General features: G+C 46.3%; 1 protein-coding gene across 2 annotated transcripts in view; it reads left to right on the top strand.

The window, feature by feature from the left end:
• MYO1E (myosin IE) overlaps window positions 1–19843 on the top strand; it is a 616637-nt gene that overhangs the window by 400429 nt on the left and 196365 nt on the right. For both annotated transcript variants that reach the window (XM_078685186.1, XM_078685185.1), the window contains exons 10-12: window positions 15535–15731; window positions 17458–17538; window positions 18413–18499. In XM_078685186.1, coding sequence (XP_078541312.1) covers window positions 15535–15731; window positions 17458–17538; window positions 18413–18499 — 365 coding nt within the window. The remainder of the gene's footprint in view (window positions 1–15534; window positions 15732–17457; window positions 17539–18412; window positions 18500–19843) is intronic.

Here is a 19843-nt window from a genome sequence, read left to right as displayed (position 1 = left end):
GCGCCCTTCCTGGTCGTCCAGCTTGTCACGCAGTTCCTTGTTTTCCTTCGTGATTCTTTCCATACTGATCTGCAGTTCTGACACATCTTCCACTAACGACTTGGTCACGATTTCCATTGTGTTCACTTTCTCCGTCATCTTATGGAAGTCTGCTCGTATTAGTGTTATTTTGGCTGAGATTGACCCCACTGTGGCCTGTACTTGGGTGAGGGCCCGCATAACATCATCCAGGGTTGCCTTCCTGCCTCCCGCCGCGTCCGCGGTTTTGCCCGTCTGTAGTTTTGCGTCCGGTGGGGAGGAAGTGGGTTTGTCATATGCATATCGTTCAAGACGGGATTGTGCCGCTCCGGCTTTCGGCCCCTTGCCGGCCATCTTGGCAGGAGTTCTCGCCGATGGTACTGTTGACCGATCACACTGTCCACTGGTTAACCGTAGATACCCCCTGTCTCTTTATCAAGTCACCGCTGGGATAGACCCTTGCCTCTCGCCGCACCCTGTTAGCCACTGGGTCACAGTCCACAGTGTGCAGTTGTGTCGCCTGGCGGTCCGTTGTGTCCCCCGAAGCACTCTCCTCCAGTGTGGGATATTTGTGGCTATAGTAGCTGGCGCGAAGCCTCGCCGTGCCTCTCCCTGACCATCAATTGCAGGCGTCGCCTGTGGCTATTGTAGTGTTCGTGCCAGTGTTCGACTGGTCCCAGCCGGGGGGTATCAACAAGCCCGTCTCTGTAAGTGTGTTCGCAGCGCCCCACAAACGTCAGGCGCGGGGCCCAGTTGACTGTGGAGCATCCCGCCTCTCCGCGGAGCAAGGCGGCAATCTGTGTGCACCCCCGCTGTAGTATTGAGGTCCGTGGCACAGTTCGTTGTTACTGCAACCGACTGGGTGTGGGGTTCCGCGAGGACGTGTCTGTGACTGGGAGACAGCCCCGATGTAGTGATGATCGAGCTCGGGTATACACCGGCGCCCCCCCGCCGTCAAATGCGTCACTGCCCGATGGGGGATCTAGGATCTGTACCCTTTCTTACCGGGTCGGGGATAAACTGCCTGAGGACTGCCTCTGTGTGCCGCCGGTGTCATCGGGTTCTGCATCGGCCGTTGCGGTTCTCTCGCTGCCTCTCCCCTCGGGCTCCGTCCTGCAGTGTTGCTAAGATGGCGGCCCCGGACCCGGAGATTACAGCGTTAGACGCCTCCGTATACCTTCTGTGCATTCTCCTGGCAAGCACCGAAGGGTCGTTAGGGATGTCTGGCCTCCCACTCCGGGCTCCAGAAGGCCGGCAGTAGCGCCGAGTCGCCAAGGTCTCTTCCCCTTCGGACTCGTTCACGGGCGGGCGCTTCCGGTGCTATCTTGCCCAGTCCATGGCATTTCCTGTCCGCTCGTCGTTGCAGGCAACTCCCCGGCGTTGGGCTGTCTCAGCGGCCTATGCGGGGTCCACTCCGAACTGCACCTCCCGGCGCCGGATTTTCATTCCGCTTGTCCACGCTCGTGCCGCCCGGTCCTGGGCATCGGTACCTACCCGCTTGGGATATTTGTGGTACGGATCATTAGTCGGATCGTTTAGGAGGCCGCTTCAACCGCGGAGCTCTCCTCCTATACTGCCGCCATCATCGGCCGCTGGCCACGCCCCCCTGCAAACGCATTTTTGCTAAATGGTATGTATCAAAGAAATCTGCGTGCAAAATAAGGAATCACAAAATTTGCGATTCCTTATTTTGCGATTGCATTTAAGGAATCACAAATTTTGCGATTCCTTAAATGCAATGTAAGAAGCATAAAAAAAAATGCTCATTGGCCTTAAGGAATCGCAAATTACCACCAACTTCCAGTTGGTGGTAATTTGCAATTTCCTTGAAAAATGGACTTTTTTGCATTTTTCAAAGTGCAATGTGAAGCACATACATCCCCTTAGGGCATGTATGTGCGCCACATGTGCACACATGCTTATTTCAGGGGTGCAACAGGGTGTCCTTTGGACACCCCTGCACCCTTGAAATTGCATTCTCAATTTGCGATTCGCTAATTGCTAATCGCAAATTGATAATGTCTTCCCATTCATTCCCTATGGGCCTCTAGGCCCATAGGAATGAATGGGGAGGTATTCCTTAATTGTGAATCGCAATTTGCGAGTCACAATTAAGGAATATGTAGGATTTGCAAAAGTTATTGCAAATCCTACATACATAGCATTTTGCGATTCTCAAATAGCGATTCGTAAAAAAACGCTATTTGAGAATTGCAAAATGACTTCTTGATACATATGGCCTCTAAGATCATAGCTATGTGGCTGGGCCAAGTTGAGGTCTACAGATTAGTATATAACAGTCAGCGGATAATAAGATGAAGAGATGGGGCCGTGGTCTAAACATGAAACTAGACCCACCTCATATACTGTTCTTTTGCTGTAAGTATAAAGACCTGTGGATGGATTAGCCCCCTCAAACAAGGAGCAGGATTTCAAATGGGCACAATATGAACCACCAGTTTGTAGTACTGTCATACGTGTTTTAAAACATGTGCAGAGGAAGCACGAGGGAATCACAATAGTGGTTGAAACAAGAATATTTATAATATGGAACTCCTAATTTTTAGTATGAAATGAAGACTATTAGTGGTAGTTAAATGGACTTCTTAGATTGCTGTTTTGAAAGCTCAGGACTTTGGCAAACTAACACACCACTCCGTTTAGCTTCTGTACAAACAAGGGTGGCGTCCTGTAATGACCCATTTACAGTATGTGGTTAATTAAAGCATAAAACCAGTAAAGATTGCTGATCATGCATTACACTATACACTATGTAGAGATCAGTAGAATGTGTGCATGCTACTAAATAAATCTTTATTGAATGTTTGTTGGTTAAATCCATGTAAAGGATTTTCCCATTGCCTATCACTCGATACTCTCCTCCCTGAACCCGCCTCCCCTCCAAATGTACGCACCAAAGGAGAATTAAGGACCATCCTCCTATCCTTCCCACGGCAGAGATTTTTCACAAACTCTCCTGATCAGCCTTATCTTGTAGTTCTTCTGGATAGTAGAAATGATGAACAAGGGCACTACAGGCCATACCTTGAAAGCTAAGTGCCAAAACTACTGGGTTTGTAGGAAGTGCCAGAAAAGGCATGCCTTGCCTGTTTACCATCAGAGAAACTTCTGGATACAGCGACACACCTCACAAATGGGAGCGGCTGGTGCAGGTAAGCGCGGTGAGGCATGATGGAGTGGGGTGGGGGGAGTCGACTAGTGACCACTTACCTTGCGCTCGCCAGCTCGGCGATGTAGTGAGTGCAAGTTAAATGTTTTTCTTTTTTAAAATATTATTTTCCTCGTCGTCAGTCGACTCCCTCCCAACCCCCACACCCCAGAATGCTTACCTGCACCCGCCACTCCTGCTCACAAATATATCACCAAGAACCACAAAACTCCATTTTACACAAATCTATACATGAGGAGGTGTCACTTCATGAAACCGTTGCTAAACTTGATGACATGGTCAGAGAAACTATTTCCATATCTTCGTAATAGAAACACACAACACATACACTGAATAACTGAAAATATGATACATTATCTAATTCCTTCATGTTATTCCCCACTTCTCTCCATTCAACTCCCTAAGAACAACAAAGAACCCTGTAGAGAGCATGCAGCACTTTCCACAAGATAACACCGAGATGCTATTCATTTATTGTAGCTCTGCAAACACAACCAGCTTTCCCCAAAGTCTCGCAAATATCTTTGCAACTGTAGTATGCACACTCTCCTAAGCAAGGACCAAACCTTGCCCCAAATCAAAAAACAATAGTCTTTCTCAAAATCCCTCTCTCATGAAAAATTGTAGCTCTGTTGCAGAACTCTGTATAAGACTTCAGACGCTGACACTGGACTCAGTATGCAAGCCAACCCTATTGGCTATTCCAATGCTGGCGAAATATGGCTCATCAGCTTTTGCAGCTACGTTCTACCTTAGACCTACTTGGATGAATGCTAGGCATGCTGACCCCAGCAATATATAGTGAATGAGGCATACATACCAATACGTAGAAGGTTAAAGCTGGCCACTGATGGCGCGTGGATATCTGAACCTCAATCTTTTAGTGAGAACATCAAGCAAATTTCCCCATTTGTCATATGGACCTTTGATAGTCGGCTTGAAGCGTTCTGAGGGAGCTAACATCAGAAATACATTTATATCTCTGTGAAACCAATGCAGCGCCACAATGAACCAAGATTCAGTTATTTCAACCATGAAAGTGTATTTTAAAACGTTATCTAACCACTATATATGCAAAGCAAGTTCAGGTTTGAAAGACATAACGATACAATCTGTGTAAAAAGTTCAATCGGGTCGGGGACAATCGATATTTGCCCGGCGGTATTGCCTCTGTGACCCTCTAGTTATTAAATCAAATGAAGAGGCAGGCGCTGGAGACTGGAAAGCAGGAAACAAGGTTTTTTTTATTCTCTCCGGAGGAGAACACAACGAAACGGACAGAAGGTATCGTTCTGAGGTGCTCTAACTGTATTCCTGAGGCCTGGCCTCTTATACACACATTTATGACTTTATTGTAGATTACACATACATGTTAAAGCTTTGATGTACGGAAAAGACATTCTCGGAACTCCCCTTTTGGCCCGTTCCCATACACATTTACAGTTGAAGTCCCCACCCTAGTCACAACAGGTGATGAGCATCGCGCAGCTGGATAATCCGCCGATTCACGGAATGTGGGGGGTTTGATCGGGTCTCATGGGGTGGGGGGCTTTGATCAACCCGGGGATTCTTTGATGGGGGAAGCTTTCTATTGTACGGGGAGGGGCAAGGATGGTATCGGCAGAGCTGGGTGTCGGCTTGGGAACGGGGAGGACAAAACGGGCACACGGGGAAAAAGGGGGTTTGCATCTAAGGGCCGGAGATCATGAAAGGAAAGCAGGGAGGTGTCGCGCTGGGAACAGGATGAGGGCCTGGGGCAGAGCAGCGCCGAAGAGGGGTTTATGACTCAAGGCAGGTGCAAGCAGGGGGTGGTCAGCGTGCAGGCTTAGCGAAGGCAAAGGGCTATGTCAGGGGCCAGCGGCATGCAAAAGGGTTTGTTCTGATCGGGGCATCTTAAAATGGCGGGCGCGCACGACAAAAGTGTGGCATCAGGGGAAGAGGCAAGATGGCGCAGATAATGTTCACCAAAACGTACTAATTTTCAACAGTCCTCCCTTTAACATATTCAAGACATCTTGCTGGTTCATTTTCTACTCGGGTCTATTGTGGTGGGCATGAGAAGGAAAACGGTAGGAACCCTAGAAAAAAATTGTAAACAATACATTTTGAGATTTCTAGTTTTTAGGGGGTGGGCCTATTTGATAAACTTTGATAAACTTGTTCAGCAGGAAAGTCATAGGAATGTAATACAAAAAACGGTTCTGTAGCGAGCAGCAAGTACATATCATAACGTGAACTGGCAGGTTATTACATATTTCAGATTCGGAATGGAGCAGGATCAATACAATGGCGGCTGGGAGAGAAATGAGGCATAGCAAAAACGGTGATTGTGGATGTCAAATGTTCGAAGTTTTTACGCGTTCTCATTGTTCTTTGTGGTCTTTCGTTGGCGCTGTTGAGCACCGGCGGTGGAGCTACGAGTCCAGCTCTGTTCTAAGTTCTGCGTTGCAGGGCACGACCCTTTCCTCGCGTTTTGGTCGGTAAGGTCCTTTTCGCCTTGTGTCCTTTGAGGTGATTGTCAGAAAGTTCCGATGGAAGAAGAGCGTCCAAAACAGTCCATAGGGTAGGTCAGAGGAAAAAGGGGGATGGAGCAAGGCCAAATTGGGAACAAACTAGGGGAACGAGAGACTTCAAATAGGCGGGCGTGTGACAGAATTCAGAGAGCGGGGACTTGTCGACAGGCACTGGACGTCGAGCAGGGGCATCAGGTCGACCCTTTCTTTTCATGCTGTCGAAAACAGTGCCTCGTCCTGCAGCTCTTTTCTGTCGTGGTCTCGCCTTGGCTAATGTCGCAGGTGTTCCTTAGTCTGCAGTCAGGCCTCGTGCTCCCACATCCGGTCCTTCTCTCCTCCAACAGCAGTACCCTTAAACAAGTTTGAAAAGACAGTCTTTAGAAAATTTGCAGAGGAAGATAATCAAAAAAGTCTATTTCTCTCCCAGCTCCAGGCAAAGAATGAAAATGCTCGTTCTCACAACTGGCATATGAAATGACCGGTGACAGGCCTGTTAGATTTACTTATGACTTTCCTTCATAATTAGTTCACGACAGTTCATCTGATGGTGACCCACCTTCGTGAGACGAACCTGGCGAAGATATGCTGTTCTCTAGAGTTTTACATTTACAAAGGGTACTGCGAGTCATCAACATGGTACTACACAGGTATTTTGCTGAGAGGCGAACATGACTAAAACATCTCCTTTCTATAGATGCATCCTGCTTTTAAACTACTACGGGGTTCATTTCGGTTATTTCTTTACCTTGGGCTAATCTGTTAACCTTGTAAAACATCATTCTGGATCCTACGTAACCTTTTACAGCCCGATTACTTAATCAGGAAGGACAGGGGTTTTATGGGAAACAACCAGGGACATATACAGGGGAGGTAACGGGGGTGATCATTTTTTCGGCTTGGGTATTGCGACAATTCGGGGAGGGGAGGGTCGCGTATTCTGAGGTCCTTGTTTTATACTATAGGAGCCGTTGACATGTAGTTCCCTTATTTCGGGTCAGATTAGGGAACCTCTGTCGTCTTACCTGTCCTTTCCCTTACGGCCCCACCTGGGTTCATTGACTTCTAGCGGAAAAGGAGAGGTAACGACGCGGTCTCAGGGTGATTGTATTAAAGACAAGTTTTTGTGCAAATACTGACGGTATTTGAAGCCAATTAGGTGGGGTGCTAGGGGTGGCAGCGTGGCAGTCTGCCAATTTCGGGGCTAACTACTCGGAAGAGTGGGAGTGCAGAAATAGAGAGAGAGAGAGAGAGAGAGAGAGAGAGAGAGAGAGAGAGAGAGAGAGTGAGAGAGAGAGAGAGAGAGAGAGAGAGAGAGAGAGAGAGAGAGAGAGAGAGTGAGAGTGCAACGGCAGGCTAAATAGTACACGTGCAACAGAGAGGGTGGCAGTGTATTCAAGAAAGGCTATTTAGTGCATTACACAGTAAAGGGCATTCGCGGGTCTGCGTTAGGATCTTGTAATCATGCGGTTTGAGCATTAGACAGGGTAGAGGGGACGCGCCTTGAGAAGAAGGAAAGAAGAAAGGAGGTACCATTTTGTCGCACTTCTCGCATTCTCGGTCCTTCGACCAGTCGGGTCGACGCCTCAGTCACACACACACATTCCCTCATAGTTTCGCATCATACGTGACATGGGTTCATTCGTCCGGTCTGGTTTAAGGGTGATCACTTTGTATCAGGGTTGTGCTAATTTTTCGGGTTTGTTCGGTACGTGAGTAGTCTGCAGGCATGCTTAGACGCCACCTTGCGGCGCTAGTCCGTTTCGTGCATTAGACATGGCAAGGTTTCGGATCTTCGCCACACCTCGGCTGTAATCTCTGATGTAACCTGCAGAGGGAAAAAAAGGGGGAGGGGGTGGGGGAGACAGCATTCGCGCGCATTCAAATACATGGATTCATAAGTCCTTTACTTACCTCTTACTCGTCTTTCCTCCTCGGGGCAGGGTCCCTGGGGATATGGTTTCTGGAGTCGAGGGGGGGTAGTGTGTTCATATAGGTCGTGTGCGGGGAAACGTAAAAAGGAAACCAGAGGTGCCTAGTGCGAGGTATCTAGTCAAAAGGATGTATCTCACTATCGGGGTCCTTAAACCTCTTTCAACGCTGTGGCGTTCTAAGGTTCTTCGGTTCTTGGGCCCCTGATACTTTGGAACGTGGTACTTTATAATATTTACATTATTTTATTTCTCCCTCCTTTTACATTCCCTCATTTACACCGTTCGTTTTACCCATCCTTGGAAGTCAAGGTCTTCCTCTACGCGAGAGTTCATGGGTCAGTTGCGTACTTTGAAGGCGGAGTGTCGTGTTGTTGATCCGATCCGTCCTCCAGGGCTGGGTAACCATCTTCCTTTAACCTTAAAGAGAGAGCAGAGTAGGGTGCACAGAAAAAAAAACTTTCCCACCGATCCCACATTTGTTTAAAATAAAGCATGCAATACCCGTCCATAGTTTCAAAGACTTTATTTTGCAAAATCATTTCAGCATATGGATTATGAGGGTGCGGTCGTATTTGGCCGGTCGTGGCAATGGCTAAAGTGCATACAGTGGGGGGTTTCGCTTGCAGCAATAAAAACATCGGAAAGTTTTACTCGTTCATTTGTAAGTAACTAAAACGTCTATTAATTGGTTGGGGGTTCGGGGGCATTTATTTTCCTATATGCATACCGTACGTGAGCGTCGTAAATGAGGTTTACATCAGTTATAAAAATATAATACATTGTACATTTGTAATCAACATTTGTAACGGGGATCCTTTCATACTGTTCGTCGTGTGAGTTCTCCTTGTCTTTTCTAGCCAAGTGTACAAAGGATCATATAAAATCTCAGAACATCAAGTTTATATTAGTGCGAAGGAACACCACGAGGTGTTCGTAAGTTCCGATTGATACCAGCGCCATTTTGGGCGGGGCCGGCACAGTCCGGGAGCAGCATCAGGGGGAAATGTTTCCATTACTGGCAGTTTGGACCAGAGTCCTTTTCGGCAGTTCTAGAATTCACGCTAACAGAAGGTGTGGCAATGTCATGTTTGTTTCGTTGGCGATCAAGGCAGCCGTCCCTTACCGGAAACCTGCAAAGGCCGAAGGTTCCGCCGGGGACCTTTGTATGATCTTCAAGGCTGCGGAGATGCTGTCGGAGATGGGGGCTCGTGCTCCATGGGACAAATGTTCGAGTTATATGGCTGGCCAAAGTTACTCTAGTGGCCGGGGCCCGCCTTCCAGCGGATCCAGACGCCATTTTGAGGCCCTACAGGGGCCACTCTCGTCGAGTTTGCAAGAATGGAAGAGATCCTTCGGAGTGAAAGGAAGAGGTCCCTGTTTTGTGTAAGCGGGACGTTCAGCTGGGGTGCAGCTGTGATGCCCCCACCTGGGGGGGCGAGGGAGACTCGTTCACATCGTCTCCTTCTCCCGGTGCACTCCATGCCGCTCCTTTTCATCGCCCCGCATGAAGGTCTCTCCACATCCGGTGTTCCCCAAGTGCCACCATTGTACGTTCGGTGCTGCGCAAGTACTGGGGTGCCACCATTGTACGTTCGGTGCTGCGCAAGTACTGGGGTGCCACCATTGTACGTTCGGTGCTGTGGAAGTATTGGCACCATCGCCTGACTGGGGGTGTTCGGCGTCGGGCCGGGGGCTGGGAAACCTCCTATCGGTGGAGGTGGGAGAGGCCCGTCCGCGTCGCCTCTCCCTCCCAGCCCAACTTGGACAAATTGTTGTGGAGGTACGTGCAGGACATCCCGCCGTCCAGGACTGCTGCGGCTGTGACGGAAGAGAAAAGGAAGAGGTGCCTCGTTCTCCTCTGGACATGTGGCGGGACTACCTTAGTCTTTCCAGGCCCGTTGCGGCCGGCCAAGGAGACATGTGGCGGGACTACCTGCAAATTCCCAGGCTGCGGGCTCCTGCCTCTCCTCCGGCTCCCCCATACGTTAAGATTTCCTGACCAAGAGTTGGTGGCCGGGCTCGCCTTATATGGGTTGCCGTTGGTTGGGCGTAGCCGTAACCCTGCCCTACTTTGGAAGGTTCCAGAATGGGGGGGGGGGCGAATGTTCTGTTTGACTTTCATTTTCTACAGTTTATCGTTATTATTCCTTGTTTGTTGTGTTAAATTAAAAGTTCAAGTTCATTAATGGTCTACGGATTTTGTTTTACCATTTCTTTCTTTCCAGGTTGCTTTTATGCTAAGTTTCTGCTAACAGAGGTCGAGTAACACGGAAACACGTGTAGAGGGATGACGCAGATTTGTACATTACATACACACAAACTCAGACGGGGGACAGTACAAGTACGACATACAAAGACCCAAGACAAATATAAAAACAGTTATTGGTCATAATTATCTCTTTCCGTCTGTGAATTTTAAACGAGGCTGGGTTCCCGTCTTGACATTGCCCGACCTAGGAGAACTTGAGCATGCCGCTGAGATTTTCCTGGCGAAATCTGTGCCATCGGGCATAATCAAACGTGGTAGTTCTGTCTGGTCTGTCTATGTAAGTCGGGTTCTTCTTTGTCTCGCGCCTTTTCTCGTACTGTCGGTCTGTCGTTCTTGTCGGCCCTTTGCCTTTACTCACGCTCAGTAGAGTCGGGCATTGGGCTTTCCAGTGTCCGACATACCTACAAAAAGCGCATTGGTCTGACCCTAAGTCTGGTCGTCCTTTGCATAGTGTCGGGGGATAAGTTGTGGGTAGCGGTGTCCTGGGGTTGTCCTGTCGGTATATTTCTCTACTTGGTTTGTCCTCGTCTTTTCTCTGTCGTTTCGTAGCCTCTCTGCGCCACATACCGAGACTGTCGAGCATAATTGGCGTTGTCTTATTATTTCGAAGGGCTATTTCTAACGTTTCTATTTTATCAAGGTCAAAGGATCCTGCCAGTGGCCACTGTTTGTCTTGGCTATCTTCGGTATACCTGTGCCATAATTTATTATAAGCTATGGTGACTAACCCATAGTTTATGAACATGTCCTTATTAGGGGTGCCTTCTAGTGGAGCTATATGGTCCACCTCTAACACCCGGTCCGGGCTAAACAGGCTATTTATCAGTGGGGAGAAGACAGACATGACGGCTCGTAACGAGGGACTAAAAAAGTCAGCACTGCCTATCTTATCACTAGGTGCAAAGACTAGACAGAATATTTCTATTCTACGTTGTTTGCAGGTAGTGAATACCTCATGGACCAAAAACCAAAAGACCAATAAATAACAATGGGGAGAATGAGTAGGTCCGCAAAGATCTGCGTTACCTACCCTTTTCACTATCTGCAAAAAGGGTGGTCACTTCCCTGTTTGCAGACAGGGAATCTCCAGGAAACAATATTTTTGCGAACAACAGTTCAGTTTCAAGCAATTATTAAGTGGGGGAGAAAGAAAACAAGCACGGCTGCTACCCTACCTATCCTCCACTGCTTGCAAAGAGAGAGAGCCTGTTGTTTCTCCGTTTGCAGACAGTGAATCTCCAAAATAAAAAAATAAAAATAAAACGAGCAATACTAGTATTTTTGAACAATCAAGCAATCAAACAAATTTTTTCGCAACTTGTCGTGGCAACACGACCTTACCCGGACCATGTGGACAGTTTCTTGTCTTCCGAATCCAGCGCCCGATCGTCCTCTTTTTCTCGTATTTCTCACGGCACTCCTGATGGTTCCCAGTCAGGACCGTAGATCACTCGAGAGAGGTCTGTTCGGAACTAGTGAAGTTCGGATGATCGGCTGCCAGACGAGGGTCTATTGGGCAAGAGCTCTCCCGATCGTTGCAGTCGTTCACTCTGTCGTCGGGACCTCTCCCACTGGATCCACGAGTCGCTGATGGGCCCCACGCTTGGGACGCCAATTGTAAAAAGTTCAATCGGGTCGGGGACAATCGATATTTGCCCGGCGGTATTGCCTCTGTGACCCTCTAGTTATTAAATCAAATGAAGAGGCAGGCGCTGGAGACTGGAAAGCAGGAAACAAGGTTTTTTTTATTCTCTCCGGAGGAGAACACAACGAAACGGACAGAAGGTATCGTTCTGAGGTGCTCTAACTGTATTCCTGAGGCCTGGCCTCTTATACACACATTTATGACTTTATTGTAGATTACACATACATGTTAAAGCTTTGATGTACGGAAAAGACATTCTCGGAACTCCCCTTTTGGCCCGTTCCCATACACATTTACAGTTGAAGTCCCCACCCTAGTCACAACAGGTGATGAGCATCGCGCAGCTGGATAATCCGCCGATTCACGGAATGTGGGGGGTTTGATCGGGTCTCATGGGGTGGGGGGCTTTGATCAACCCGGGGATTCTTTGATGGGGGAAGCTTTCTATTGTACGGGGAGGGGCAAGGATGGTATCGGCAGAGCTGGGTGTCGGCTTGGGAACGGGGAGGACAAAACGGGCACACGGGGAAAAAGGGGGTTTGCATCTAAGGGCCGGAGATCATGAAAGGAAAGCAGGGAGGTGTCGCGCTGGGAACAGGATGAGGGCCTGGGGCAGAGCAGCGCCGAAGAGGGGTTTATGACTCAAGGCAGGTGCAAGCAGGGGGTGGTCAGCGTGCAGGCTTAGCGAAGGCAAAGGGCTATGTCAGGGGCCAGCGGCATGCAAAAGGGTTTGTTCTGATCGGGGCATCTTAAAATGGCGGGCGCGCACGACAAAAGTGTGGCATCAGGGGAAGAGGCAAGATGGCGCAGATAATGTTCACCAAAACGTACTAATTTTCAACATCTGTAGACCAAAATGTTGCAGTAAATGAAGCTGTAATAAAATGAGATACAAAATAATAACAACCACAATACAGAGGAAACAGATTGACGCAATCAGGTGTTCTAAATAAAAAACGTTGTCCCTTCTAATCAGAATCTAAGTTTAGAGTAGAGAAATACTAAGGGGATTTTTAAAGGGGAAGCATAGAAGGTGTCAGCTTAGTTCAATCGTCACTAGAAGCTCAAAGGCAGCTCAAAGGAAATGAAAGAGTGTTCAGCATGCAGCTTTACGCTTGGAAACCCAGCGGAGGAAGAGATATGCTCCCTCTCAAAGTCAGGATGAAGTCCGCCTAGCTAACTATGAAACACCAATTAAAAGGTACTACTATTTGCCAGAACATCCAAGTCTCGTTCCCACCACTGACAGCCAATCTCGTCACAGTATTTGAGGGGAGTCGACATACCCCCTAAGTTCCCATCTCCACACAATGAGGGACACATCTGTGACACATCTGTGGTCCTTATGTGTTGCATCCTCCTGGTACACTGTGAACAGGAGGGTTTCTCTCACCATCACTGCTCCACGTTCGCTGCCAACTTCTCTCTCTCAGGCCTCACTATGAGCAGTCCAATACATAACAATAAACCTTTCTCTGGTTAACGAGGAGCACAATATCACACCTGCAGAGGAGAGAAAACAGCCTACTGGGAACATTAGAGCAAACATTTTCAGCTAGGGCCTAATGTCGAGAAGAGGCGGCTCCTCCGCAACGGCGAAGGAGCGTCGCCCCACTGCCTGGCTCAGAGCCAGTAAATGAAACAATGTCATTGTTTTATTTTTCATTTTCCGGCTCTGAGCCAGCTTGCAAAGCAGGGTGTGGTGGGGGGCGGGGCATGGGGAGAAGGAGTGCTGTATGCAGTCCTTAAGTCCGCATGTGTGTTTGGCCGTCCAAAACACACTTGCGCACTTAGGTTTTTCCAGCCCAGCTGCATTGGGCAGCCGGGCTGGAGAAACCCCACAGACTCCCTTCCCTTCCTCCTAGGCGTTTTTCCTGCCCGCTCAGACCAATCCCCAAGCTGCTCTCCCATGTGCGGCCACGACTGATGTCAAGGTAAGTTAACTTGCAATTGAAAATGGATGTGTTACAGTATTATAAATCAGTAGAAGGCAAACAATCATTTTTTAATGTGAATTCATAATGAACATGGTTACATCCGTCTATTGATCAACCAAATACACTTGTGTGTCAACTCTCAGTAATTGTATTGGCTAAAAGGTGCCTCACGTTTATAAAGTTAAACCATACTTTCAATACAAAGGTCATATATAAATGCATAAATGAATATACATGACGTATGTAGGGTGGAGCTAAAATTACGCTGCTCCGCTATGTCATCTAGAGTGCATTAGTTAAAAGGAAAGTGAAAGTTCTCTCGGAGTACGTTCACTACTTTTGCGCCAATTGCAGAGAATCCTCTCCACACCTATCAAATGACTGGACTAAGGGGAAAGAATAGAAGAAAGGATAACCATCCTACTCAGAGACTCTATTCAACTCAAAAGTTTACAAGCTGAAAAATACCTCTTTTTCCAAAGCCTTTTACGTACCAGAGACTTGAGAGGATAAATGGCTTCCTTGAGGGAGATCCTGGCATAAACTGGAATTCTTATTTCTGTTGCAGGTAGTCTCCTACCTAGGGCTTTTGCTATGCAAACAGCAGCTTTCTGCTCTGTTTTCAGGTGCATAACAGAGCCTGTGGGAAGGCCTCCATTGTGGTTGTTAATAACTTCGCCATCAACAACCGCCACACATTTTTTTGGTAAAAAAAAATGTCATGGGCTGCATTGATTTGAGGGGAGAATGCTGCTGTTAGTTTAAAAGTCAACGGAGCATAGATGTTCAACACTCCAGGCAAGATAGAATTTTGCCAGCTGTCGCCTGTGCACTAAAAAGGCCCATTTCCGACCTCCCTCAGCAAATTGTTCTCTACAGTTGTGGTGTTCTGGGAGCACAGGGCCTGTCTCCTTAACTCACTTGAAGGACATCTGACCACCTCATGTGCGAAACACTCGAGCAGGAGAGGGTTAGCAGAGAACATGGCCCTGTGATCTGGGCTCCAGCCTCCAGGCCTCCACCCCCTACTGCACTCTACTTTGCAGTTACTGTGCTGCTCGGAAACTGCACCTGCAGTGCTGTACTTCTGCTCGAGCCCCTGTGCGTGGTGCCCTTTGGGCTCTCCCCCCCACCTCTTCCGCTGAATAACGTGGACCAACATTACTTCACTTCCGGTGTCTTGCCAGCACCTAACAATGTGGCATTGTGTTGGCATTCAATGCACAATGACTGAGTGTACAGCTGCTTAGACTTGGAAACAATCAAATAATTCCGTGGTGATTGTTTTTGTTAGCTGTACAACGTATCTACATTTGATCTATATATAAAGGCCACCTTCCAATAACTGATGAACAATAACATGTTACAATTCCTCTGCTAGTCTGACTGTCAGCAGCACGCAGTGCGCCTGCGTCACTCGCCTGCAGTGCCCCTGCGTCACTCGCCTGCACGAGGAACTGAGTGATTCTTGTCCTCCAGGACGCGAACACGTTCTTTAATCCTAAATGTGCAGTTAATCAGAAAACTGTAAAATCCCCAGAAATTAAAAGCTGCTGGAAGAGTTGTGTTTTCACGAGTTTCCTACCGCTCACAGAGGCTGCTCGAAAGTTTCAGAAAGTTTCAGACCTTTTCCCCTTAAAGGAAAGTTGAGGGTCAGATAAGCCACACAGTGTTGTAGATTCCTGTCCGGGGTGCCACACAGTTTCAATAAAAATCGAGAGAGTGTTGCCCTCTCTGTCGGCTTCGATTGACTTACATTTGTTGATATCATGATATTCTAATAGGTCTCAGAAGACCAATAATGAATTGTATTCCTGCGTTTGTGTAGTATTTCACATCCCTGATGAGGCTACAAAGTGCTTCAATTTTCAGTGGTTCCTGGACACCCTTTCTGAAGTCTGTGGTTGGAAGAGTGCTGGAAGGGTTATGTCCTAAGTGGTAGATGTTGGCCGAGATGTGTAGAGTTCAACACGTGATACATTGATTTTTACTCATCTCCAAAAACATAATCAAAAAATTGTTTTCCCCTAGTTCTGGCTTTCCCTGCTTTCTTGCTGGGCATCAACCAACAGCGACTAAAGGACAAGCTGACGAGTCGCCAGATGGACAGTAAGTGGGGAGGCAAGTCCGAGTCCATCAATGTGACGCTGAATGTAGAGCAAGCGTGTTATACGAGGGACGCCCTGGCCAAGGCCCTGCATGCCCGCATCTTCGACTTCCTGGTGGACGTAAGTACCAGAAGATGTAGTAGGACTTCACATTATGAGTGTTAGCATTGTAGCCACCTTTATTATATATGTAATGCAATGGACAGTAATACACTTTTAATTATTTTACCCTGGACATTCTTTCCAAGAGACCCTATACCATATTAAAGTTTAGCCTAAGGTTGTCAAATGTATTTTGATTTTCTGATTGTGCAGTGTGATTGAAACTCTACGTTTTATTAATAGGACTTGTAATAGCACACTTTATTCTGTCGCTTTCATGATTCTGGAGAGATCTTGTTAATGCAAATTACACAAACCAATTACGCATGCAGATCAAAACATTAGAAACTACACTCCTTCTATAGCAACTCAATTGAATAGGTATTGTTTGCCACAGGACATTTTACTCCACGCTTCCGGACCAACAGGCGTGTCAATAGGAGGAAGCCAGGGGTAGGAGCAGCTTATCCGGGTTGACTTTTGGTACCCCTGGCACTGCCCTTGCTCTGGGCTTTGTGGTCATGAAGACCACACTTTCACTGCATATTCTCCCCTGCACCCACTTGTTCCAGTACCCTCTCACCCTCTGCGGCTGCCCCACTTACTATCATCGCACCCTTCTCTCTACACCTGCAATTCCCCCAGAACTCTCCCGCCTTCTCCACGGTGCTCCATTCTATTACCTTCTTGCTAGGTTTTCACTACATAAAAGCACATATGTAAATACATGCTCACATATGCATGGGTCATGCTTTGTATTCATGTCACAAGTCGAAGTGGCTTAAGCCATTAAATATAATATGATGTCAAGCTATGAAATGGATTTAAAATTGTCACTTTGCTGTGAACGAACCTGCCCATGACTTTCTTTTTCATATGAGAAATTATTTTGGTCGTTGTTTTCTTTATCTTTATTGCGCTAGTGTTTATTGATTTAACCATTTAGTTATTGTTGTAGGTAACATCTTAAGGATGCACAATAATGAAATGTAATATGTTTGACTTTAACAATGTTTATGAATAACATCAATGTATTTTATATTGACTCGTGAGTGAGGTGGTATAATGTACAGCGTAATAAGTGCGACTCATGTGACAGAAATAAGTGAAATGTTAGTTTTTTTTAGTTTTTAGATTCTCAATGTATATCATATTTTGTATCAATTGATAATAATTTGAGCAAATTCCATATCATCTTGGTAAATATTAGTCGACGTTTCATCTTTTCCACTCATTTTTCCTGCCACTTCCTGGGGGCAAATCATACACTGCAGATCATGGTGTTACCGTATCTGCAAGAGTAAGCAGGCCACCCCTCTGCCTCTGGTAGAACCCAGACCCATCCCTGGTTAATGTGATTGGTTATTGTTGAAGCAATGAATGTGGTGCATTTTATATCACAAAGTAACAGATCAGTCAAGTTAACTCAAAAGTGCCAGCTTTGTAAAATAGTTCACTTCGTCTTGTAAATTCTTCTCTGCAGTATGTCAAGGCTTTAATTGCAAACTTTTTTATAAGTATGGAAGTGAATATCTTGTACCACGCAGCAAGAACAAAAACATATAGTAAAAGTTTAGTGTCTGGGATGCTCGATAAATTAATGGGAGCATCCTATCAGCCTAGAAGCACACAAAGGTCATTCAGGTTGTATAACTGTAATATAATATTTCTGCTACCAAGAGGAAATATGCTTATGGTTGTTAAAAGATCATGATTTTTTGCTTACCATTTCTGTTTTTGTTAGTCGATCAATAAAGCCATGGAGAAGGATCACCAGGAATACAACATTGGAGTTTTGGATATTTATGGATTTGAAATATTCCAGGTAAGGCCGTACACCATGCGATGGTCTTTAAAGATTATTTTACCCATTCTCAAACACAAAATGGTGTATGCATTAACCACAAGTCCTGTAGGAGATACTCAATTGAAATAGGTCTTCACAGGTTGAAAGGAGAAATTGGGGCAGCGGTGTCCTTAATAGATAATCAAGTAAATCTATATGAAATTCTGCCATTTTTTCAGAACAGAACAAAATATTTAAGCCACAAAATGATACGAAGACAGTTGGACTCAGAAGTATTGTTACACAATATTTTCATTCCTAGTGACTAAATAACATCAATCAGGAGTGGTGGAGACAAATATAGCAAGCCGAAGTAAGGCGGGCAGAAAAAGGTATAGAGGAGCAACAGTACTGGGTGATCAAAGGGAACCCAGGGAGAGGGGTTGTGTGTTAACAGTAGGCACCGGAAGGTGAAATATTCTTAAAGGACTCCCTCCAGGCTCAAACTATGCTTCGCTCTTTAAGGGCATGCATGTAAATGCCACTAGAATAGGAAAGGAAAATACACTAATGAAGAAGTATCCAGGCTAAAATAAAGTCATGAAAGAGAAAATAAAAATATGTTTTAGCTAAGTAATTGGGAAAATCAATTGGTAAAATCCACAAGGTGTTAACTGTTAATATTTCTGAAGATATAAAATTGACAACCATATTAAAGACTTGATGTGCTACTAGATACATACTTCAAGCCACCACCCAGACTTCATCAGAGTCGAGTTCCTGCATTATTGCGATAAAAGAACAAGATGATTTTTTATACAAATGATATTTTGATATTGCTAAATATATTCTTGTGACACGTACACTCATATCATTCTTTAAAGGTATCTGAATTTAACTTTGTTTCTTACAGAAAAATGGCTTTGAACAGTTCTGCATCAACTTTGTGAATGAGAAATTACAGCAGATTTTTATTGAGCTGACGCTAAAGGCGGAGCAGGTAAGCTAGCACTTATGGCCTCCATTACAAAAAGGTTTGCTCACAAAAGTGTCACTAGGATCATTATACAAGCCTTCATCCAATCCTCTTTCATCTACTGCAAAACTGAATTGAAAGGTTCCCAAATATGAATTCCGGCATCACTGCAGGCTCCCCAGAATAATACACCCCAATATTTGCATTTCAATGTTGTTTTTTTGCAGGTTTAACAATATTTATTTATTTATTTATTTATTTATAACATTTGTAGAGCGCGCTGTTACCAAACGGTGTCCTGGCACTGTTATGATAGCTCCCCTGGCCAAAGCCTCCTGTTTAGTTCGTGAACAGCCAAGTTTTCAGACTTTTACGGAAGGTCATCAGGTCAGTAATCTGTCTAAGAGCCACAGGTAAAGCATTCCAGGCTGTTGCTGCCCCCAGGACGAAGCTTCTACCTCCCCAGCGTGCTTTCCTAATACGTGGGGTCTTAATCAGCCCCAGGTTGGCTGACCTGAGATGCCTACCCGGTCTATACCAATAGAAATGCTGTTTTAGAAACGCCGGGCCAAGTCCATGGACCATCTTAAAGACTATGCATAGGGTTTTAAAAGAGATCCGTTTCCGCACTGGAAGCCAGTGTAGCTTCGACAGTTCCTGGGAGACGGATGCAAACTTTGGAAGGCCTGTGATGAGTCGAGCTGCTGCATTTTGCAGAACCTGAAGTTTGTTAAGAAGTCCAAGTTGAGCCTCAAGGAATAGACTATTACGATAGTCAAGGCGCGATTGGACAAGGGCCGTCACCACAATTTTCTTACACTCCTCCGGAAGAAAAGGAAGAATCTTCTGGGTAATTTTCAGTGAACAGTGGATGGATGAAGTCATTGCATTTACTTGGGGCCTAAAAGTGAGCTTATTGTCGATCAGGACCCCTAGGTTCTTGACCTTCGTGACTGGGATGGGGGGTGTGCCCATCTCTTCAGGCCACCAGTTCGGACTCCAGAAATTATTAGTGGAGCCAAACAGTAATAATTCGGTTTTAGCCGAGTTCAACTTTAGGCAGTTCCTGGCCATCCAGCTACCAACTGCTGCCATACACTCCTGGAATTTGCTAGCCACGCCTTCCTCTCTCCCTGGAAGCAGTGACACGACAATCTGTGTGTCATCTGGGTAGGATGTAAGTTCAAACCCATATGAACGAATAACCGGGGCAAGAGAGGAGACATAAATATTAAAAAGGGTTTGATTTGATTTGATTTGATTTTAAGTTTTCTTAAGCGCGCAGCTACCCTGGGGCATCCCGGCGCTGAAAAAGACTACGGAACTGAGGGAAGGAAGGGTCAGGAAGTGACCTCAGGGGAACAGTAG

Source organism: Lissotriton helveticus, chromosome 3_2, assembly GCF_964261635.1.
Source record: "Lissotriton helveticus chromosome 3_2, aLisHel1.1, whole genome shotgun sequence".
Classification (NCBI taxonomy): Eukaryota; Metazoa; Chordata; class Amphibia; order Caudata; family Salamandridae; genus Lissotriton; species Lissotriton helveticus.
The sequence above is the reverse complement of the archived record's forward strand: the minus strand, read 5'-3'. Positions and strand labels throughout refer to the sequence as shown.